The 22,688-nt window shown below is 39.7% G+C and overlaps 1 protein-coding gene across 5 annotated transcripts in view; it reads right to left on the bottom strand.

Annotated features, from left to right (window-relative positions):
• Nucleotides 1-22,688, bottom strand: part of sema5ba (sema domain, seven thrombospondin repeats (type 1 and type 1-like), transmembrane domain (TM) and short cytoplasmic domain, (semaphorin) 5Ba) — a 191,755-nt gene that overhangs the window by 58,475 nt on the left and 110,592 nt on the right. For all 5 annotated transcript variants that reach the window (XM_078262419.1, XM_078262418.1, XM_078262417.1 and 2 more), the window contains 4 exons: nucleotides 9,739-9,801; nucleotides 8,829-8,927; nucleotides 8,485-8,698; nucleotides 826-1,111 (listed from right to left, as the gene is read on the bottom strand). In XM_078262419.1, the coding sequence (XP_078118545.1) occupies nucleotides 826-1,111; nucleotides 8,485-8,698; nucleotides 8,829-8,927; nucleotides 9,739-9,801 (662 nt within the window). The remainder of the gene's footprint in view (nucleotides 1-825; nucleotides 1,112-8,484; nucleotides 8,699-8,828; nucleotides 8,928-9,738; nucleotides 9,802-22,688) is intronic.

A 22,688-nucleotide genomic window follows, 5' to 3' on the forward strand; every position in this document is an offset into this window, starting at 1 on the left:
TATGTGCATGCACACGTGTGCGTTTATGTGTGCATGTCTGTACCTGCACATTGATATGGGTGTTTGTGGGTGTGTGTGTGTTTGTGTGTGTGTGTGTGTATGAGTGAGAGCAAATTAACATAAACATATTTACCCCCATTCCACAGAACGAACCAATGAAATGCATTCGTTATCAGTCACTATGGTGACAAGAACAAACAAATGAAATGCATTGTTAATCAGAGTCAAAATGGTGACAAATGAAATTGGTCAGGCCTGGAGTGCATGCCTGGTGGACCCAAAAGCTACATAAAACACACTTGACCCACACTTGATGGTTGTGACACTTTCATAACACATGTTACATCCTACCCCGCCACTGTCACCCATTGTTTAGCTAGCTGTATTAGCATTGTGCTTTGAAATTAGCAGGAGGTTGATACACCATTCTTTACTAGAAAAACTACAGTTTTACCTGATATAACTCATACAACATTATCTACAACGGTAGAAGTACTAAACAAAATATTATCTTGTTATTTTTTTTTACTTTCTTACCTCAGAATTAGATTTTCTTCTGTAGCTTCAGGAGAGATAGCTACACAGACTGGAAAACCTCCATGTGGGATCATAAAGGAAGCCTGAGGAAACTGAAACTGTCACATGACTCCTATCTTATCCCTGATTCATGCAATTGGTAGTGTTACAACTGACCCTGTGTTACAACTGTACCCGGTCTCCCCTATGCTTCCATTTCCCTACATCAGAAACCTCATGGGTAAAAAAAAAACCTTCTCATGCATGTGTAAATAAGTGCAGTGCTATAATACATTTGTGTGTACTCACACATTGGTCGTGAAGATGCCATAGATGAGATCTTGCTCGGGCAGGTAGAAGGTGCTCTGCAGCTCGTTATAGTAGAAGGGAATCTCCCCGGAGCGGGAGCAGTTGAGCCTCGCCTTCATGAACGTGGTCCAGGTGTCCTCAAGGAGAAATCGCCCGCCGATGTCGTTCTTGCAGACTCGTGCCACGCGGGAATAGACTGTCTTGCCGCAGTCGTGCTCCACTGCGTTCTCCCTCAGGAAGAAGAAGGTGAAGAGGCCGATGTCGTAAGCTGAGATAAAGTGGGGCTCTGCCGGGAGGAAGGAGAAGGGAGGGAGAGGATCATTACATAGTGAATCCAGGGAAACAGAAATATTTGCAACATTTATCTTCTGGATGTTGTTGCTTTGACCCCTGTAATATTGATTGCAATAAAAACTTTGAAATTCTAGTGTTGCACTCCTATTTAAGATGGTCGGGAAAAGAGCATCAAAGTCAAATGTGTAAATGAAAGGAGTGGGTGCAGAGGGAGGAGGAGAGAAGATAAAAAATGGTTACTAATAAATCCGTCTGATGTTTTGATGGTAAATCCATGGCGCTATGTCTGTTTAACTGGATGGCCGTGCTGCTTTTATTGCCCTGGGTGACACAGCAGATGATTAATGGCCTTTTCTACTGGTTGGGTTATCATGTAAAGCAGACTGAATAACAGTTTGAACTGGACGTTACTGTCATCCTTTGTAAACACATGAGTCATCACTGAATAATAATTCATTGCTGTGAGCGTGCACGAAAAAAAGAGCTTAAACTTCTAAGTCCACGTTAGTCCTGCATCCAACACATCAAGACTGATTTTAACATCTATATTTGTGCAGGTTTGACATAAAAAGTCTTTGTAATGGCTTAAAGCAGAAGTTCTCAAAGTGGGGGCCGAGGACACCTAGGGGTCCTTGAAGGGGTTCCAGGGGGCCTTTTGACTATAATGAGGCACCTCGATACAACTACAGTAAGTGGCATTTTAGCATAAAAAAAACATTTAAAATACTCAAAAGCAGCCTGTCTTTTGAAAGTTTTCATTAGAGCTATATTCTATTATTTCTTTAATTCTGGAAAAGTCAAAGAAAATGACATGCTACTTTACGGTTTGAGATAATTCTGCCTAGTTTTTAGGGTAGAAAGAATCCTTTGAAAGATAGAAGTTGAGTGTGTTGGCGTCAGCTAGCATGTTATCTGTTTAAGTCCTTGAAAAAGACAATATCAAGCTGACCTATAATATAAAATTTGAAGTCAGAATAAGATTTGAAGTAAGAGTACAGAATAACGCCCTCCATGTGACATTGTTTACATGTAATTGTATTTTGAAACGGATCATTCTGAAAGAAGAAAGATCCACGGTGCTGTTTTGACACTGAGCTGACTGTGGCCTCATCACACTGAAGTTTTGTTTTCTACTATTTCTACTGATCAGTTTTCTTCTTTTAGCCAAGTGCTATTCGTGTGCAGACATGAGTAAACAGAAAATACTCCTGTGCTGCTGTTGCTTCAGTTTTCCACTGGGACCCATTTGTCGTAAGTGATGTCACACACTCACCTACTCGCACGAGCACAAACACAAATAGAGGAATAAACCTTAATTTGCACAGATGCATGCACACCGATAAACAAAAAAGGGAGATGCTCTTATAAACACAATCATGCACACAGCAGGATATGACCTGTTAACAGTTATGATGGAATGTGCCTCAGGGGCTAGCAAGGCTTTTTATAAGAGAATATAATTTTGAAAAGAAGCAGGAAGAGACAAAACCGCTGTCCACAGCTACAGCAGCCTCCCTATTCCATTTCACATCTCTAATAAAAAAACAACCTGTGGTTTGGGCCGACTGCATGGTGAAGGCACCATTGTTTTTTTAACAAAGACAATCAGCTGGGGGAGTGTTCATATCTTTTTGCAACTATAATCACTGTAATCGTAGTTATACTGCAAGAATTTGGAGCGAGCGTTGAAAATGTGCCTGTTTGGAACGGGCAATTGCTTGGCCTGTGGTATTGCTGCTTGTAGAATTCTTCAAAACAAAATTGTACCCCAAATTACTTACAGAAGGACCCCAAACCACTTAATATGCAACTACACTGTATACCCTACTACTAACTTACAGTGTAGGCTACTTCTACATCAGAGGAAGACGTTGTACTACTATATTTACCTGACAGAGAATGTAATTCAGAATGTAATCACAAAATATCACAATGAAAATGTGGAGTAATCAGACATTAGCGTCATGGACTCATGGCAGTGTTCTACCCATCTGGCCCGTTATGAGAGCTAATCAGCACATATCTGCGTTCATCAACCACCAGAACTGGACCGTGTGTGTGTGCGCACACACACAGAGAGAGAGAGAGAGAGAGAGAGAGAGAGAGAGAGAGAGAGAGAGAGAGAGAGATCGTATACAAATTTAACATTTCAGCAGAGATGTTCATTTCCATACAGGTTTAGTGGCTTGACGGTTAACGATGATGTTATTAGTGTTGTAGCCTAAGTTAATTAACCCGACCCAGGGCGAGTCTGATGAAAACTGATGTGTCTGCCTGGTTCAGCTCTGAGATTTTCTTGCATTGTACAGCGCTGTGAAGGAGTAATCTCAGAGATTACGTTATGTTTTGCCAGTTTACAGCAACACAAGAATAGCAGGAAAAGAGTCCCCCCCACTGTTGTAAAGCGTTCTGCATGTGGCGTCTGCGTGTGATGTGCAGGATACCTTCCCCCCAAACACGCCCCCAAACACAGACACACATATCCAGATACGTCTCGCTGCCACTTGTTGTCTGTAGCTGGTTGTGCTTAGCATGTGTGGGATTCTGAAACGTCCTTAAATTTGGGAATTGTCATTTGTTTATTCAAAGTCAAGGACAGTCCAAAGTAGTGCAACTTTGCACATTTTTGTGGGTCTGAGGTGTATGTCACATTTTAGCTGCCAAAGCTCCGCTGCTCTCTGTCTCTGGTCCTCAGGGTGAGAGGGGGAGTGGCCAGCGGCTAGAGCGGCAAAAGACAATGTGTGCTTCTTTTACCTATATAAATTTATTTAACGATATCTTTTGCATTTCTAATCCAAACAACATCAACATTGGACTAACGGTTCGAGAGATATGCGCATAACATACAGACAGACAGATGTTCCTGCAATTAATATATAGATGAAGTGCAATTATATCAGAGGCAAAAATGGCATTAAAAAAAGAAAATACAAAAAGCCCAGCAGATTCATTGTTGTCATAATGATTATTATGCAGGACACACAAAGGTATCATTTAATTGATTTGTGTGACAAAAGCAACAACTGTAATGTACATCCCCATTCAGGAAGTTAATTGGTGGTAATAAGTATGCAGATGAACAAGTGAGTGGTGTTATACCTGTTGGGTCACAGACAATTACTGTAAATGATGCTGAAGAAGACTCAACCATCGTAACGCGTTAGTGCTACTTTCCATACAGCTAAAGGCCATAGGAAGAAACCAATTATTTTTAAGTATGTAATATAAGTGATAATATGTGTGTATACAGCATGCCTGAGCTTCTATGTGGACGCATATCAGAGTCTCTTTGTTTACATACCTTTGTTTATGCATACTGTACTGTACGTTTGTCAGGCAAAGGGCAGGTGGGGCTGACAGATTCCGCATATTATTACTGAAGCTGTGTGGGTGCAAATGTGATGAGTTTTTCCAGCACCCTGCTGAGTGGTAAACAGATTGTTCAATCCGGCAGGCTGGTTAGGCACTGCCATCACTAACATTGCATGACAATTTTAGATCAAAAACAGATACAGTTTAAAGAGTGAGGCTATTTCATATTCACATAAACAGATTCTGCATGAATGCAAAAATAAACCATTAATGATAGGGGGATGGGTTCTGATTTATAGCTTGGTCATGTCCAAACAGTACAGATGGTTCGATGTGCGCTTTTGTAAACCGGTTAGGTAGCCACACCCAGATTGTTCTATACTAATTTGTTTTTCCAAATAAGTTTGAGGAAACGTATACTTTCTTATTATGTTCAGTGTCAACTCTCTTTCCTTGCACTGCACAGACCGTCATAGGCATACAAAGCACATTACTTTGAAATCAGACTGAGGACCACATTCTGTGTCCCATGTGTTTCTGGTAGAAAAAGTCGAAAAAGTCAACTCATCCCACAAATTTTTCAAGTCAGCATTTTTCAAAGAGTCAAGTAATTGAGTTGCCAAAACACAAACATAAACACATTAATCATTCTTCATTTTAGTCAGACAGACTACTACTACCAATTGTATAACTAAAAATACAGTTACATTTTGGGGGAAAGCTCTGCTCTTTGAGGGAGCTCTTAGAGCAGCAAGGAAAGGATTCTGCTGGAGAACTAATCCACCATAATAAACACATACTTAAACATTAAACCTCAGTAAAGTCAACAATACCAAGGGTTTAGCACATAAGGAAGAGATTACTGTGCTGAAGGAATGTGCAGCAGCAAACAGTGCTGGCATTAGGATATCAGCCGAGTGATATTGAGAAGTGTCAGGTTATAATGGCCACCCCGTACACCTGTATGTATACTGTATGGTAGGATGATAGCTGGTAGCCAAGCAGCACCGTGGTTATATACAGGGATTGGGATATTACTTCCCTCAGTTTTATTTTATATTATATAGAATATAAAAGATGAGAGAGCAAATAATGGAAATATAATAAATATGTTGTTACATATAAAGTCTTGAAGACTCTGAAGATTGAGAGAACACAGACACATTTTTTTTTATTTTTTCACAGGAAACTCTATAGCACCTTGTGTCATTCAGATGCATGATGGGAAACAGTTGGTCGGCGCCTGGCGGGCTACGAATCCAATAAAGGAACAGATTGATTAGATCCAGGACCCCGTCCTTGCCTTTCAGTTCTCCTGAACTGGAGAGGCTTAGAGCTGGAAATGAGATTTTCATTCATACCTTAAATCCACCGGGAACGCAACTCCATAACCCTCACAGAAGCCACTAGGCAAAGCAGTCTGTGATGCCATGAATGTATGTAGCTGGAGTGCAACATGCGTGTAGGACTGTGTGTGCAGCCAGCTGTGATTATGCTGATGAGGACACTATCCGCTTTGCTACTCATCTTTTTTCCTCCCACATGCTGTTTTGTGTGTCTGACTTTTAAACACACACACACACACACACACACACACACACATACACATATATATATATATATATACACATACATACATACACTTATATATACATACACATACATACAATACATACACACTCATGCACACACGTGGGCTGAGTCCCTGCGTGGTGTGAAGCATGCTGTGTGTTGTAATTTCACCCTCCCCCTGCTGTGAGGAATAATTACATCGCTCACTGATTCCTCAGTATATCTCCTGCTTCCCTCTCATCCTCATCTTCTTCCCTGCCCCGCAACTCCCTCATCCCTCCTCTCTCAACACACACACACACACACACACACACACACACACACACACCTTTTCACTCCCCCACCCCCCCTTGTATTCGATCCTATTCTCACTTCTCCATTCCTGTCGCCCCTTCATCCTTAAGTCTGCAAAGTCCAAATCTTTCACAACCTGCTTCTCGTCATAATATAGCTGGTCTGACATATGTGAATATTTGTTTGTTACATAGTGCTGATGATCAGTTGATTAAAGCATTAGTCATATGACTAAAGTGAAAATGAATCAACACCTCTGATCATGGATTCATCGATTAATCTTTTATCAAGCAGAAAATGTGTACAGTATAAGTGTATTATGTCGGTTCTGTGAAGATTTCAAGAATTTTGGAGATGTCACCTTGGACTTTTGGAAATTGTGATGGGCCTTTTTTCAACTGTCAACTTTTCATTGTTTTTATTTTTTCATTTTTTATGCCAACATACAGAACAGAAACGGAGAAATACAAACTGAACGTAATGGGCATTTTCTGACATTTTATAGACTAAATATACAGAAAACAACAGATTAATCAATAATGAAAATAATCACTAGTTGCGGCCCTAGTTACATTTATATTTCAATTTTAAAGCCAATATTAATCCTTTGCATTTTGATTTTAGTTTATTTTTAGCCCTTGTCCAATTTCCAATGAACAGGAATGATCCTGGCTGCGTCATAATCACTTTGTTGCTTAGGGTTCTTCTCTTCGATTATTTTGTTGGGGGAAGCTTTGGGCTAGTGTTAGGGTTGATTATTTCAAATGTTATTTATTAGGAAAATTCTCTTTCCTTTCTCTGTGTACATGCATGTCATGTGTTGAAAGTAGATATGCCACACCCAATTACAAAATTAAAGGACCGTAGCCAAGGTGTTGCATTAGCCTGACCAACCAAAAATCAGAAAAAGATTAAATGACCGCACAACAGAATATCAGGCTCTGTGATTGGGTGTTAATAATCAAAATGCAACTGGTGACTATAGTGGACTTTTCTCCTTAAGATTGTATGTCCACAGGCTTTTGCCTTTGACTTTTTAAATAAAATAACCTATTTTCTAACACAGTTGCTCATCCTTTGTACTGATAACTCAACCAGAAGAGTTTCATGTCCATCTAAGTCTTGAAAGTGCCACCTAATATTGTCTGTGATGCATAAATTTGACCTTTACTTCCAGAGCAATGGATGCCTAAAATAACTCCTACTTTGCTTTTCTATATACCGTAATGATTCCAGTAATCTAACCATTTCTGCATACCAAAGGCGGTACATTACAGCCTCCTGCAGTGGAAGGTCCATCTACATTTCTGCTGGAGTCAGGATGTGTGTGAATGGATTTCTGCTTTGGCGTGTTCAGAGGAAAAGGCACAGCGTCAGCAGCAGGGAGATTATTGACACTGACACCAGCAGGATTGACAGCATTTCATGTTCTTTGCCATTCTATTAATCCCACCAATACCTATGCCTAACCTGTACTGTGTGTTCCACACACAACTTCAAATCCAAATTCAAGTCTCTGTAATCCTATGATAACACATCTGTCGGATTGATCTATCTTGACTGTAACAAAAGAGCCGATTGTGTTGGAAACAAAAGTGCACACTTGGCCCGTCTGCCTCTCCAAGCAGGCCTTGGAAAATGTTACAGCAAGAATTTTGTACAACAGGAAGATTGTTTGTCACCGCTTTAACCTTGTATGGATTATTTGGAAATCCAACAAGAGTTTAAACCCAATCAGATTACTAATACAATATTAATTTCTCACATCTGATACAAAACAGTGACAACACATTGACCCTGAGAAACAAAGCTGTAGCTCAAACCAGTATTCTCCGGATCATTTCATTAGTATTTCTGCAAATTTTACAGCACTTTGTGTTTTGAAAGGTCTACAATAAACTAGTCATTGAATGGAAACTGATTTAATAATGAATGAATCGTTATTACCGTGAAAAAAATGGCATGCATCTGCTGGTTTGAGCGTCTCCAATATGAAGATTTTCTGCTTTTCTTAAATAGATTTCAGTTTTGGATCGTTGGTTGGACAAAACAAGTTGTTTGAAAGCGTCACATTGTTCTCTGGGAACTTGTGACAGCCGTTTTTCACAAATTAAAAACAATCATTAGCTGAAGCACAGAAAAAAATGCCATTGCATTGTCAGCAAAGTTCTTGCTGTGCTACTGTACCATTGAGCCATTTGGAGTTGTACTGTGCAGTCCGGAGAGGTGGCATGCCGCCAAGGCTGCGGTATATGACGGGGTCACGGCCAGAGAAGTCGATGACGGTAGCAGCATACAGCTCTCCGCTTTCTGTCACCACCGCCGTGGAGTTGTGACGAGGGTCGTACGGGCAGCGCGCCACACCGTTTACCCGCTCCAGCACACTGCTCATGTTGCCCACCTGCAATGGATGAAAAGATTCAGAGATGGAAAGAAAAAGGGAGAGACAGGGTGAGAAAGTGACAGTAGCAGGTTAAGAGTTTTCACTGAAATCTACAAAATGACACGCACAAACATACACTTATCCGTACCTCTCGGGTGATGCATAGTGGCTGGAAAGCATTGGTTCCACAGGTCATGACCTCAGTCTTGTTCACCAGCAGGACTCTGATGTAGTTCTGACATTCAATCTGCAGAAAAGTGGGTGGTAAGAAAGCTTTCAAAAACGTACAGTACTGCAGAGAAAAGCTGAGGTGGCAAGCTAAACATTCTTTGACGTGTTGCTGAGAAGAACAATGGACCAAGTCCTCTGCTATCAGACTGGCATGCAACCAAAAGCAAAGCAATTCAGTGTCTGCAGGTTTTGCTCTTGTAAGTCCATTGTTCAAAAATGAGAATACTCGTTTGCAGCTGAATGGAAGCCTATTTGTGACATCGACAGAGGCTCCACAGTAAGTCAAATATGTGTTTCAGTAAAAAGAGTCAAATCTGTTTTAACAATGCATGACATAGATTTATTGGTAATGAAACGTTTTCATGCAAGAATCATTTTTTTGTAAATGGTGGTGCTTTGTGTTGTGGCAAAGAGCTGAGTTAATTGCAGTGAAGCAAGTTTCAAAGAGAATTGATTGTTATGTGTATTGGGTATCACCCTTCAGTCTATAGGCATTGAGGGAGATAAAAGTGACGCTGCAATCAGTTACTCACGAAATAAACAAAATAAGATGGCTGATTACAGCTCCGGTTATCAGATATTTGAAAGGAAGTCCCTTTGTGTGTCTCACTATCTTGCCCTTGTCTCTCTCTTGTGCATTTTCCCTCCTTTTGCCCTCTCTCTTTACTGCAAAAAAACCCAACTCTTGATTGAAGGGTCTGAAATGGCTGTTCTTTACAGCCCATGAGGTGCACAAGGACCTTGCCACAACAGCCAGAAGATATCAAGACGGCGTCTCTGTAAGCCAGGCAGAACAGACATGAAGTGTTCGACGGGGTCGAGGTTACCTCTGTTTTGCCTTTGCTCTGACAGGACCTTCTGGTTTCCTCGTCCGGTGCCCATTCTGTCGCCTAGGAAACAAAAAAAAGAAAAACTTAGGGATGACAAAGAGGCCGAAAAGCAGTCAGCTGAGTCCTTCAGACACTACAAAACAGTTACGCAACAGCTGACTGTTGCTAATACTGTAGACACGCACAAAAAGATGCCTGAAAAGACTTTAACCTCATTGCTGTTTGTTTATTGTGTAAACATGGCGACCAGCTTGCCAGCCAAGAGCTTATTCGAGAGTAGCGGGCATGGTACCCAACGAGGCAGTTGAAGGGCTGAGGACGGCATTAGCATGTAAATGGCTTTCTCTCCATCTTCTTCTTCTCCTTTCTATCTCTCGCTCGGAAAGTCTGCAGCACTCGCCTCCGCTGCGCCCCCCCAACCCCCCGCCCGCTTTGACTCCTACCAGCCAATTATATTCCTGTTGATGGTTCTGTCTTGGACTTAATTATGGATGCAGGCAGCAGCACTGCACGACCACACTGCAAAAACACTAATGCATGTGCGTACACACATGCTGCTTGGCCACCAGAGCCGCACTGGTTCTTGTTAAGAGGGTTGAGAGATGTCCCTCTCTTGGCATGAACTGTATACGTGCAAGGTGCCAGGGGACTCCCTGTTGGGTGTCATTGGCCTCATTTTACTCATCCTTCTCCATCTCTCTTCTCTGCTCTCACTGCCCAAGTAGGAAGGTTGCCTAAATGTCTAAAAGTAAAAAAGGCTGCAATTATTTAACATCCATCTGTCTGATCCTCCATCTTTCTGTCTGTCTGTCTTTATTTATTTCTCTCCTCTTCCAAAGGGATTATTGTAATGCACAAGAGGACCCATTGCAGATAATTATCTTGGTCTTATGAATCGCCTTCCCAGGACAAACTGCCAGTGGGACAAAGTTGTAACCCAACATTCACTGGAGCTTGCCAACTAAGGCCAACCAAGAGTCAACACTAAACTGGGTCAGTATTCCAGGAGCCAAATGGAAACCTCAAACAAACCGTAAACTTCAGGGGAAACAACTAACGCTGATTCACTATGTGGCTCATCTTAAACACCTATATGCAGTCTTGAACAATTACATTTTTTAGGTTTGAATTTGTCCTGCAGTAACATAACTCATGTGCTTTTTTGGATCCTCATTTTGCTTTAATTAAAGCTCAGTGTCTGCTGGGAAAACATAGTTTTGCGTTAATCACATTTATTTTTAAATCCACGGTATAGAAAATAGCACTTTAGGAATTTAAATGGAAATAAAACAGTAGAAGCACATTTAATAAGAATCATAAGAGAACTGCCAAAATCTTTCTTTTTTTTTTAAAGTATATAAATAGATATCTTATTTCACAGATCATGAAGTATATCGACTATGCTTGAAGAAGTGGAAGTTCATGATTTTGGATGATTAGCCTCTGCATACATTTTTGCTAATGAGTGAAAACACCAGACTGAACAGTACTACCCACAGCCTAATGAGCTAGTCAAACATCTGCACATTGTCCAGGGATTTCTTTTATTACTTTTATATTAAGCTGATATTGATGGACATTCATGAGTATGTGATCTGTTTGTGCTGCCAAAACACTGCAGAGAAAAATAATCATCTACATTTATGATGCTGTTTGATTGTTTGAGACAAATTAAAGTTCCACTAATCAAAGAACTCACCCAGTCTACACTACAGTACCCGCTCAGCAATGGCAGACAGAGAAAGTGAGAAAATAGCTGGTGAACAATGTGGAACATCAGCTAAAAAGCCAGACATTTTTCTCAGGAGATCATGGAGGCCAAACAGCTGGACAGAAACACATTTCCAACAACTTTAGAAGGCAATTATATGTTAGGACTGTGTTTGGACAGTTTGTTTTTAAAGGTCCCATATAATGCTAACTTTTAAGATCACTTTGGGGACGCTGCAACAAGCTGTACCACAACATTGACCTTTTATCATACAATAAAGTGTGTTTTTACATATCCAGCTAAAACTGAGCCACATTAGCATGCGAGTCATGTTTAGTGTCATCTGATGAATATAAGTCCAACATTTACTCTCCTATACAGTATTTCTGTTTTTGTCTCCACCAACTCCTGAAGGAAATATCTGACTCTTTAGCTACTAGATGCATCACTATGTTCATCATGTTTACTACTTTTGTTGCCACAGCTTGAAACCAGGTTGATGGGAGCCGTGAGAGTGAAATAAAGCGCTGAAAGATGCAAAAACACTTACAGAGCTGAGAGGAACTGCAGAGTCCAATGATAATTCTGTGTCATTTGATTTCTTGTTAATGTAAAAATATTGATTAGGGCAGCTTCAACCAAGCTAAACTAAACTAAGCATAAAAAAACAGACAAAAGAAATCTACAACCATATGTAAGCGCAAGCTTAAGCGGAGATTGAGACAAATTCATTAGCGTTTTAAAGCTATGTTTAGATAGCCGATAGAGTACCGGTAAATGGGCTCTGGCCCTTATGGAGAGTTACAGCTCATCTCCCCGTCTCCCACAGCAGCTCCCTTCAATTAATCTGCATCAGACTGCACTGGGGAGAGAGACAGCGACAGTGGAAAGCTATATAAAGTAAACTGTGATTAAAATGAAACTTGAGCCCCAGGCACTGAACATGAAGTAGGCGAAGAAATAAAAATAAAAGTGGCTAATGTGCTCTGCGGGAGCTCGACTGTCTAGCCATGCTGCTCGTGTGGCCGCCAAACACTACGCAGGCACTCGACAAACTCAAATCCACTTCCCATGAGCACAGCGAACAGCGTGGCACCTTTCATTCAGAAAGCAGCTTCGCCCCCTCTACGGCAGTCCATCACTCGGCTTGTTGGAATGAAAACACTGCTCTTCCACAGCCCCTGCCTGTCAGCCCCTGACAGCCTGGGGACCGATGGGGTGACGTCATTGTAAACACACACACACACACACACACACACACACACACACACACACACACACACACAGGGTGATGGATGCCTTTGCGATGAATCATGGATTGAAGCATTAGCATCTTTTCGGCAGGGCCCCGTCTCCAAGCATCCCCATCGGCTTAACCCGCTGACCTTCACCAGAATGTGCCCCCCTTCTCCCCCCCTTCTCTGTCCATCTCTTCTTCTTCACACCACTTTGGAACAAAGCCACACTCACACAGAGCCTGTGAGAATACCAACTCCACCTCAATATCCTCTCCCTCAAATACCTTCCCTCTGTACCAAACACTGAATGGCCTGACTGCCATCAACAGGGTGAATAAAAGCTGTATAATGTGTGGCAGTATGCAGTGCTCATTATTTCACTAATAAAAGTTCTCCTTAACCAGAATCCAACATAGCGAAAGGTAAGAGATAGAGAGGGAAAACCATATTTTCACACATTCCAAGTTGATATTGAGGTTCTCATTTGCTGTATAATTAATCATTTGTCATGTAGAAGAACCAGTCAGTGTGCAGGTGCACGCAATGTTGCAGTCAGAGGTATGCAAAAAATGCAACAAAATGACATAAAATGTAGTTAAATAATTGAAAAAAAATGATTTGGTGAGGTTTAGGCACAAGAACTACTAAGTTAAAGAATAGTTTGACATTTTGGGAAATAGGGTTATTTGTTTTCTTGCTGAGACTTAGACGAAAAGATTGATACCACTTTCATGTCTGTATAGTAAATATAAAGCTACCGTCAGCAGCCGGGTTAACTTAGCTTACCACAAAATCTGGAAACAGTAGGAAACAGCTGGTCAGTCTGTCCAAAATTAACAAAATCCATTTACACTTAAAGCTCTAAGGACCATGTTAAAATCTGTTTAATCCGTACAAAAACTCAAGTGTAGAAATGACAAATCACTATTTTACAGCAGGTTAGTCTTTATGCTAAGCTACTGTAACCTGCTATTGGTTTCATATTTACCTACATTACATTTAATCTTCATATCTCATTTTTGGCAAGAAAGCGAATAAGCATATTTCCCTAAGTGTTAAACTATTCATTTAAGATTAGGGAAAGACTGTTGTCATGGTTAAAATAAACCCATGTCAGTTGGTAGAGCAGACGCACATATATAGAGGTTGACTACTCGACGCAGCAACCGCAGGTTTGACTCTGACCTGTGGCCCTTTTCTGCATGTCATTCCCCCTCTCTCTCCCCTTTCATGTCTTCATCTGTCCTGTGAAAATAAAGGCCTAAAAATGCCCCAAAAAAATAAATAAATAAAATAAACCCATGTCGCCTGTTGAAAGGAAATGGATACCAAACAATGGTCTCCCATGTCAAAGTCACACATTTTGTCAACCCCAACCTCTTAACCTAGGCACCATGTCCGACAGACCTGGCTATATCACATTCCAGCTCCAACACTGCTGGAGATGAATAACTGCCAATTTAGCCGATTTGCAAATATCTACTAGATACGTGAGTGGAGCATCACACCCAGCTGTATTTTACTGCCAAAACATCTTAAAACTGTGAAGAGTGACATTGTAGTGATTTTGTAGTGTTTGTTGGATCATTTCTCCTTCGAAGTCCTTGAAGCAGGTGACGGAATGTATATCATATGCAATGATACAGATAAGACAGTGTGCTGCACAAAGCCACAAACTATCTGTACCATCAATCATGGGTGAGCTGCAAAAGTGTATTAAAAAATGCTTGTAAAACGCACAAAAAGTCAGCAAACGCCTCTAAACATTATTGGAAATGTGTCTGAACAACGGGCTGCTTAAAGATGATCTGCTCCTGAAACACTTGCAGTGTACATTTAAGCCATGACAGAGATGCGATGGAGCCATAGTCAGTGTTGGGGAGTAACGGAATACATGTACGTTACGTATTCAGAATACAAATTATGAGTAACTGTATTCTGTTACAGTTACAATTTAAATAGTTGGTATTTAGAATACAGTTACATTGTTGAAATCAATGGATTACATGATAGAGGTAGAGATGGAGCCGGAACCGGCACAACAGAGCCAGGGCAGGAATGCTATCTTAGAAATTCAAACAGCATTTCACAGTAAAGAAAGAGAAGGGAGAACGAAATATAACAGTGCAGTGCAACTTCTGCTTGCCAGCAACCAACTTCTTTCAGCGTCCAAATTACTCCACCTCCAACCTGAAGAAGCATCCTAAAGTAAGTTATTTTTAGCCAAGGGTAGTCGTCTGCTGTAGTTTTACTGGTCACCTTGCTATTTTATAGTTGACGTGCGACTTTACATTCTCCTACATGCTGATTTACTATCCCCAGAGCCGTTGAAAGACTAGCCCCGTTTGACATGTTAGCTAACGTTAGCTAAAATTAGCTCATGGTAGCTTAGACTGCGGTTAGATGTTTGTAGTATGCAGTTCGGGACTACAAATACAAAAATCTATCTGCTTGTTTAGGTACACATTCAGCCAGCTGGAACAGGAGAACACACCAGAATAGGCCTGTTTAGTAAGCTGTATGTGATGGCCGCATTCTTACTTATAAAATGCAATTCAATGTGGAAGTAATCCAAGTATTCAGAATACGTTACTCAAATTGAGTAACGTAACGGAATACGTTACAAATTAAATTTTTGGGCATGTATTCTTCCCAACACTGGCCATAGTGCAACTAGAAGGTGACACATCCAGTGGGCATGAGGGGTAAAAGTTTTTCTGGCACTATAACAACATTAATACTTCCGCCTTCGCTTTTGAGAGAGTCCTAATTTGCATGGCCTCTAGAAGTCTTTGTCAGGTAAACCTCAACATAGGTTGAGGATTAAGGCATTTGAATAAACAACCAATACTGTTTACCAGGTAAGGACAGTCTGAGTACAAATATTAGTACACATGTATGGGTTTTATTAACCAAACAAAAGCATTAATATGGAGGAAACAAGAAAAATAACACTCAACATGTAATTTACATCACTGTTCCTGATGCACGAAATACCAGATAATTAAAAGTCAGCCAGATACAGCCATTTTTCATGCTGCAATACAGCCCAAGGCCACATACCCTGTTTATTATTTGTGCCTGTAGCCTCAGATGCCTGTTAGAGTTCATTTCCATCTATTAGCAAGGCCATCAACCATGTGCTCTCCCTGCTATCAATTCCCCCTCCAAACCAGAGCTTGACACCCCATTTCTCCCAATTCTGCTGCTCCTTAAGACACAATAAGAATATCTTGCCCCCCGGCAAAACATGAATCTTTTATAGGCAAATAAAATAGCAGAAAATGCAATTAGTAGCAGGAAAGAGGATTCATCACTTTTACTGCAGAAAGATGGTGGCTAGGCACGAAAATGATTTCTATTTTTACGAGAAACAAAAAGAAAGGAGAAAAAAGAGAGATGTAGAGCGGGAAACACTAATGAAGTAAAGAGTTTGCGAGCAGCGGAGGCTGCAAGTGTGGTCGTTCCTGAAATGTGCCACTGTGTTGATAAGGCCGCCTCTCACTGAGACACAGCTAAAATGATGTGTGACAACTAATTATAAATCATGAATATTGTAAATAAGCGTGTCAGGGGAGTAATGGTTGTTTGAATAAGAGCTGTCTGGTACTTGTTATAGTCAAGATAGATTTGTATACCAACGATTGGACATAACTGGTGTGATTACTCAAGTGTGGAGAATCTTAAAAATATTATGCAATTTCTTTAACAAACAGCCTTAAAAGTTAAGGGTCTGATTAATACCCTAGTAACAGTTAAGCTATTACTTGGCAAGTAAAGCTAACACAATGTATTTAAATGCACTAGAATAGCATTTAAAGATATTCCGGTTAAAATGCCCATGGCATAGTCTAATAACTGTCTACACATAGAAAGGGAATGTTTTTTTCAGGTAACACATTTAAGAGGAAAATGTCCTATAAGACCCCGTAATGTTACCTCACCATTGAGACGGGGCTGGAATGCCACCACCTCACTGAGATCAGTTATCTTTAATATCTGTTCTCATCAAGGTGTCTTCACTTCAAAGCATCCAACTCTTATATACTGTGGATTCTTCCCTCTCATTTCCAACCCTTCACTCCTCAACATAATTTCCCTTTCGTTGTTTCCTCCATCTACGTAATCTGCTATTTTAAGCAACAACTCACACCCAACACAGTATACACACTCACACCTTGACAATATGGCCAATTTTGGCACAAATTGGTTCCCAGGAGGTGCAGAGGAGAAACACTCAGCACTCCCGCATCGACACAGGAGTAAACACCACTGATTGTGTGCACAAGTGGGACACCAGTGATGCTTTATGTGCTTGTCTAACCCACTTGTCAAACACTGTTGACATCCGATGGTTCTGTAAACTCCAGGTTATATTGTTAATTATTACCATCATAACAATATCTGTTTCAATGCTGACTACAGGTATGCAATGGGATCTAAACTGGTGTCAAATGCAAAAGACCTTGGTGACCTTCAACTTACACACTTTTACTCTCTCCGTCTCCTTAAGAAAGTTAAACAACCTTCTTTGGCAAAGAACTGTGAGTGTTGAAGGTACAGAACTCCAAATCGATAGGAAATTGAATTTGTAGCTTTATAGGTGTTGGTTAAATATGTGGTCTTGCAAATTAGCCTTAGAAACGTCATCAATATTTGTGAATTGCTCATTTCTTGTTTTAATATCGACATTTTATTTTCTTTATTAACGGTTTCAGATGCTGGGTTTTAAATACAAAGTTTGGCAATGTTTCACACAGACAAATAGGTCCAAATAGGAAACACAGCACTCAAGTGGGCATCTCCTTAGTCATTAATTAGTGATGACAGAAGGTGACTTGCTGACTTCTGTGAAGTCTTTAAAAAGTGCATGACTATTAGAGTAGCAACATATCATACAATATTTTTGCCGTATTCAAAGCGTATTTGTGTGCAGCACTTTCAGCCAGACCTGCATACAAAGCAGGCTGGTAATGCAGGAGGCGGCACAGCAGCTAAGTGGAAATTTTGTGGAACAGATGAGTTTAATTGATTGTGAAATGGCAGCGATATACCGGTATATTTGTTACCTATACGCATTTTATCGTTACAGCTGTTGGGGCACACATTTAATGGTAAACAGCTGGCCTGCTTCGTTAACTTGTTCCCCGGTGCACATTTATAGAGTGTATTCCAATGACTGTAGTGTTATTTTTGGGGGTTGTTAAGTGAATGGGTGTATTGATACCTGTGTTAATCTGTCAGAGCTGAGCACACACTTTTTTTTCTTTCATTTGTGCTTGTTGGGTTGAACTCTGTAGTATTCTAATTTCTTTTGACACACTCACAACACTGTCTTTGATACTTTGATGTGAAAATGCACGAGAACCAAGCATTCAACACTATATGAACTGGTCATTCAATGGAAAAATGCAAATAAATGAATTGCTAAATACAGAGATACATAATTACATAAATAACACCCACAAGGGCTGACCTATATGAAGAAAATATCTAATTGCGATTATTTGTTATTACGATTACAATATGACTGATGATATTGGAGGGAATGATCATTTTGTATCAATATTCTAATTTTGATTAAAAAAGAAAAGATTATAGTGTGATATTTGCGAGGAACTGTACCAAACAAAGATTTTTTCCTTAAGTGTGTAGGAGAAAATTCTTAGGCTGGGACGTCTTTGCAGCACCACAATACTTAATTCAGAATGGATTGACACATATTTTGCCTAATATTGCAATCCCACTGCGATTTGGCTATTGCACTAGTCCATATTGTGACTTGGATAAAATTGTGATTAATCTAACACACACACACACACACACACACACACACACACACACACACACCTTTTGTCTTGTAGCTCATGGACACACCCACATTCTCTCCTTTGTGTCTCATTCTCTTTCTCACACATACACACACGTCACCCACCAGCTTCTCTGCTCATAACTCTGCCTGTCAAACTTCACACTCCAACAGAATGAATCAGTGCAGCATGTAGTCACTAACCTACACCTTCATCTACACACTGCTGCAGACATGAAGGAAAGCAGTCTGAGGGAGTGTTCAGAGCGTGTGTGTGTGTGTGTGTATCTGCACATCATGTACACACCAAACCATTTTAAAAGTTCTGACTAAATGTTCACATTGTTGAGAAATACAGTGGGAGCAAAGACCAAAAGACAAGACAGACAGCAGGAGAAATGAACAGCCAACAGCAGACAGCCCATTTTCCAAGTGTGAAAATCAGCATTTAGACAAATATTTCACTACGTATCCAGTGTGAGTCCAGGTCAACAAATATGCCTGACTGCCCTCCTGAAAATGATTCAATTGCACACTAAGGATGGGTATTGTAAAAACACTCTGCAATATATGATGTGATACTGACAGAGCTGGGAATTGAACATAATTTTGCATCAAGTTGACATGAGATGTTTGGTTAAAGTTCTAAAATGTACTCATCTACATCACAGCAAAATTTAGGTTAAAACTGATGCACTGAGATGTTTGGTTTAATGAAAATAAAGGGTGGAAAACCTGTTATTCCTTGAACAAAAGTACTGTTTGGATACCACTACTGGAAGGTATCTAAGTAGCACCAATATTTAATATTTTAGGTTACACTTTACTTGAAGGTATCTACATAAGAGTGACATGACACTGTCATGAACGTGTCATAAACGTTTATGACATAATGCTTCTTTTAGTAAGTGTCATTCGGTTTTGGCATGACAAGTTAGGGTTAGGGTTAGGGTTAATGTGTCATGACTGTGTCATGACAGTGTCATGTGTTCATGACAGTGTCATGTCACTCTTATGTAGATACCTTCAAGTGTTACCATATTTAATACCCATAACTCAAAGCTCAGGTAATGGCAGCAGGGGACAGGCAGATAGGCAGAATCAAAGGGACTAAAGGTCAATGAACAGTATTACACAACAGTGGCTTTTGGATATTCTCTACACGGAACAGTTGGTCACAAGATTACAAGGTGCAAAACAAAAGAACTTGATTGCTTTAGTTTTAGATGCCGCAGAAAGTGTAAAAACATTAATGTTTAACGTTAAACTTTAACGTGCTATCTGTCTGCAAGTCCTGCGGGTTGGAGGGGTGTCTCATGTCTTCGTTGTTGTTGTTTGTATGTATGTTATGAATTAATACAAATTTGTAAAAAAAAAAACAAACAAAAAAAACAACAACAACAAAAAAACAGTGGGTCTAAATAAAGATATAAGAATAAGATGCATACATGCAGGAATGGTTGGAACACCAACACAGACAATGTGGCAAATAGGTATAAGAAAGTATGCAGTAAATAGAAACTGGAGCTTAATGAGAGAAAGAGGCACAGGAGAGGAGCAGGCTCAGGTGACTGACAAAGGGTGGGAGACTCTGAGGGCATCTGGTGGACAGGTGGGGAATGACAGGGTCTGGATATTTCTAAGAAAATGCAGGGGCCAGAGGCATTTTTTCAGATCACAAAATAAGCCACATTTCACAAATACGTCCCTGTTTAATGTTGTCCTATCAGCCCTACAAGATATTTGACTACATACATAAATACAAATAATAATAAAATAATGTTTACACAACTATGATTAAATGAGGAAATATCTGATCAAACATGTGACTGACAAGCTGACCAGGAATTCAGTGCTAATCCTTTTAGTAATTGACATTTGTTGATACTTGGTGCTATAAACAGTGTGTTCCTTATTGAAAAGTAATAACACACAGCCCTACTTTAAATAAATTAAAATAATAAATCTGTTAAACCTCTTAAAAAACGCTTGAAATTTCATGCTTTTTGGTCTAAACGTCATACCCAAATTAAAAGTGGTACAGCTCCCAGTCTCAAGTTTTTGTTACAAGTGTCAGGGTGATTCTAGGCCTTACTGCCACAGAGTTACAGAGGCTAGAATGGAGGGTTTTTATTTCCGTTCAAGTCCTACATCTGTAAAATGATTAAAATACACTGCTGTAAACACATCTGGTGAGATACAGATACACCAGTGTCATAGCCACATGTCTCATCTTACTACAGAAAAAATCCAAAGACTCAAAGAAGCCAAAAGACTCAAAAATGGATTTTATATGAATGTTTTTCTACAGATATTTTTGTATGTTTTTCTTATTTCAATTTGAAAAGTGCAAAGAAAAAAGCCAATAAAGTACAAAATAAAACACTTCTCAAATACACAAACACACCCACATCAATCACACACATACTTGAAATAACTATATACATAAATATATAGAAATAAGTAATTATAAATTGCACAGGGTGTGATATGCTTATAGGAGGCAATGTTTTTGCTTTGAAACAGCTCCAGCCATTACAGGGTTAAAATGTCAGGGTCAAATTGTCTGCTCATTGGCTAAAAATGGAGATGGGTCTTATAGCATTTAAATCTAACTGGTCCGAGCAAATGTCACTCAGAGGCATCCTCGGCTTCCAATGGGGCTATCACAGGCAAACCTGGACGGATTGGCTCATACCAGGTATCTATGGAAACCTTAGATCTCAGAGAATACAGTGACGCCCACATCGAGCATGTAGGAGGAGGAGCAAGGCCGCGTTAGAAGTGTGGAAATGAAGAACTGTTTCGCGTTTTTCCGTTGTGATTCGGCCAGAAACTTCAACATTGTGAGGCAAACAGCTCGTTTTGGACATAACGGCTTGGATATTCCATTTCCTTGGACTCTTGGGGATTTATGAAAAAAAAGTTTTGGGCTAAATACTCCTTTGTGGCTAAAGGGACAAGGAAAAAAGGTATGGATGCACTCTCGATTCTAGACACCAGCTGCGCAGTTTACGGCTGTATTGTTTTATTTTCTTTAACTTTGTAGCAGTTGTATAACTGCTATAAATCATCTTATGCTTTGTGTGTGGGCTTAATTGAATCATGAGAGATAACTGAGAGAAAGTTATAAAAACGTTTATGAGTGGAGGTTACAGCGATGCCACAGCCACAAAGTGTGCTGTCCACAGTACAGTGAACCTTGAGAGGTTAAAAACTCTTACATGGACTGTACTGTCTTTCATACTAAATATTAAGAAGCGTGTCAAATCTTAAAGGTGGTAACTAACATGCTCTTGTATTCTTCATAAAGGATTGTGAAGCTGTTCAGAACTGCGTTAAATGCTCAATAAGACATAAAAAGAATGAAACAACAAAAAAATCCTTTAGTAATTACAAAAGAGGTAAATATTTTTTCCTTTAGAAATATATCTGTTCAATAGTTACCGTATTGGGCATTTTAAAACGGACTCAAGCAATCACAACTGGGAACAATAAGCTGTTTTCTCCTCCTGTGATGTAAAAATGTTGAATACATTGTATGGTTCAGTGCTAACAGCCTGTACTGTATGTGTTGCCTACTCACCCTGCTGCTGCCTCCCACTCACTGTAATTCCACATTAAGGAGGCTGACAGGTGAAAGCAGACAGTCTCTTCATGACCAGCCAACCGGCACAGTGGATTATTCCTTCTCCTCCCCAAACACTCCCACACTCCCACCCACGTACAGAGAAAAAATATAGGTAATACAGATGAACATGGTTTTAAAGTTTATAGTGTATACATAGGGTACATCATGTTTTAACATTTAAGTTAAGTTAAATTCAAGTTCTTTAACATCCTTTGAAAAGGAACTATTATAACTAGTGATGCACCGAAATGAAAATTCTGGGCCAAAACCGAAAATTCAGAATGCACTGGGCCGAAAACCGAAACTGACTTATTTTTTAAACCCATTTTAAAATAAATTTAGTTTTTTATATTATATATATATATATATATATATATATATATATATATATATATATATTTGTATTATTATACTTATACTTCATGATTTCATGAATTTAATGAATCTGAATTGAAAAACTACAAACCAATAAAATGATCACACTCTTACTGAAAGTAACTCACCAAAATTTTACAATATATAAAAAACTATATTAAATATATTATTCTTCATTCAGTT

Source organism: Sander vitreus, chromosome 11 (assembly GCF_031162955.1).
Source record: "Sander vitreus isolate 19-12246 chromosome 11, sanVit1, whole genome shotgun sequence".
NCBI lineage: Eukaryota > Metazoa > Chordata > Actinopteri > Perciformes > Percidae > Sander > Sander vitreus.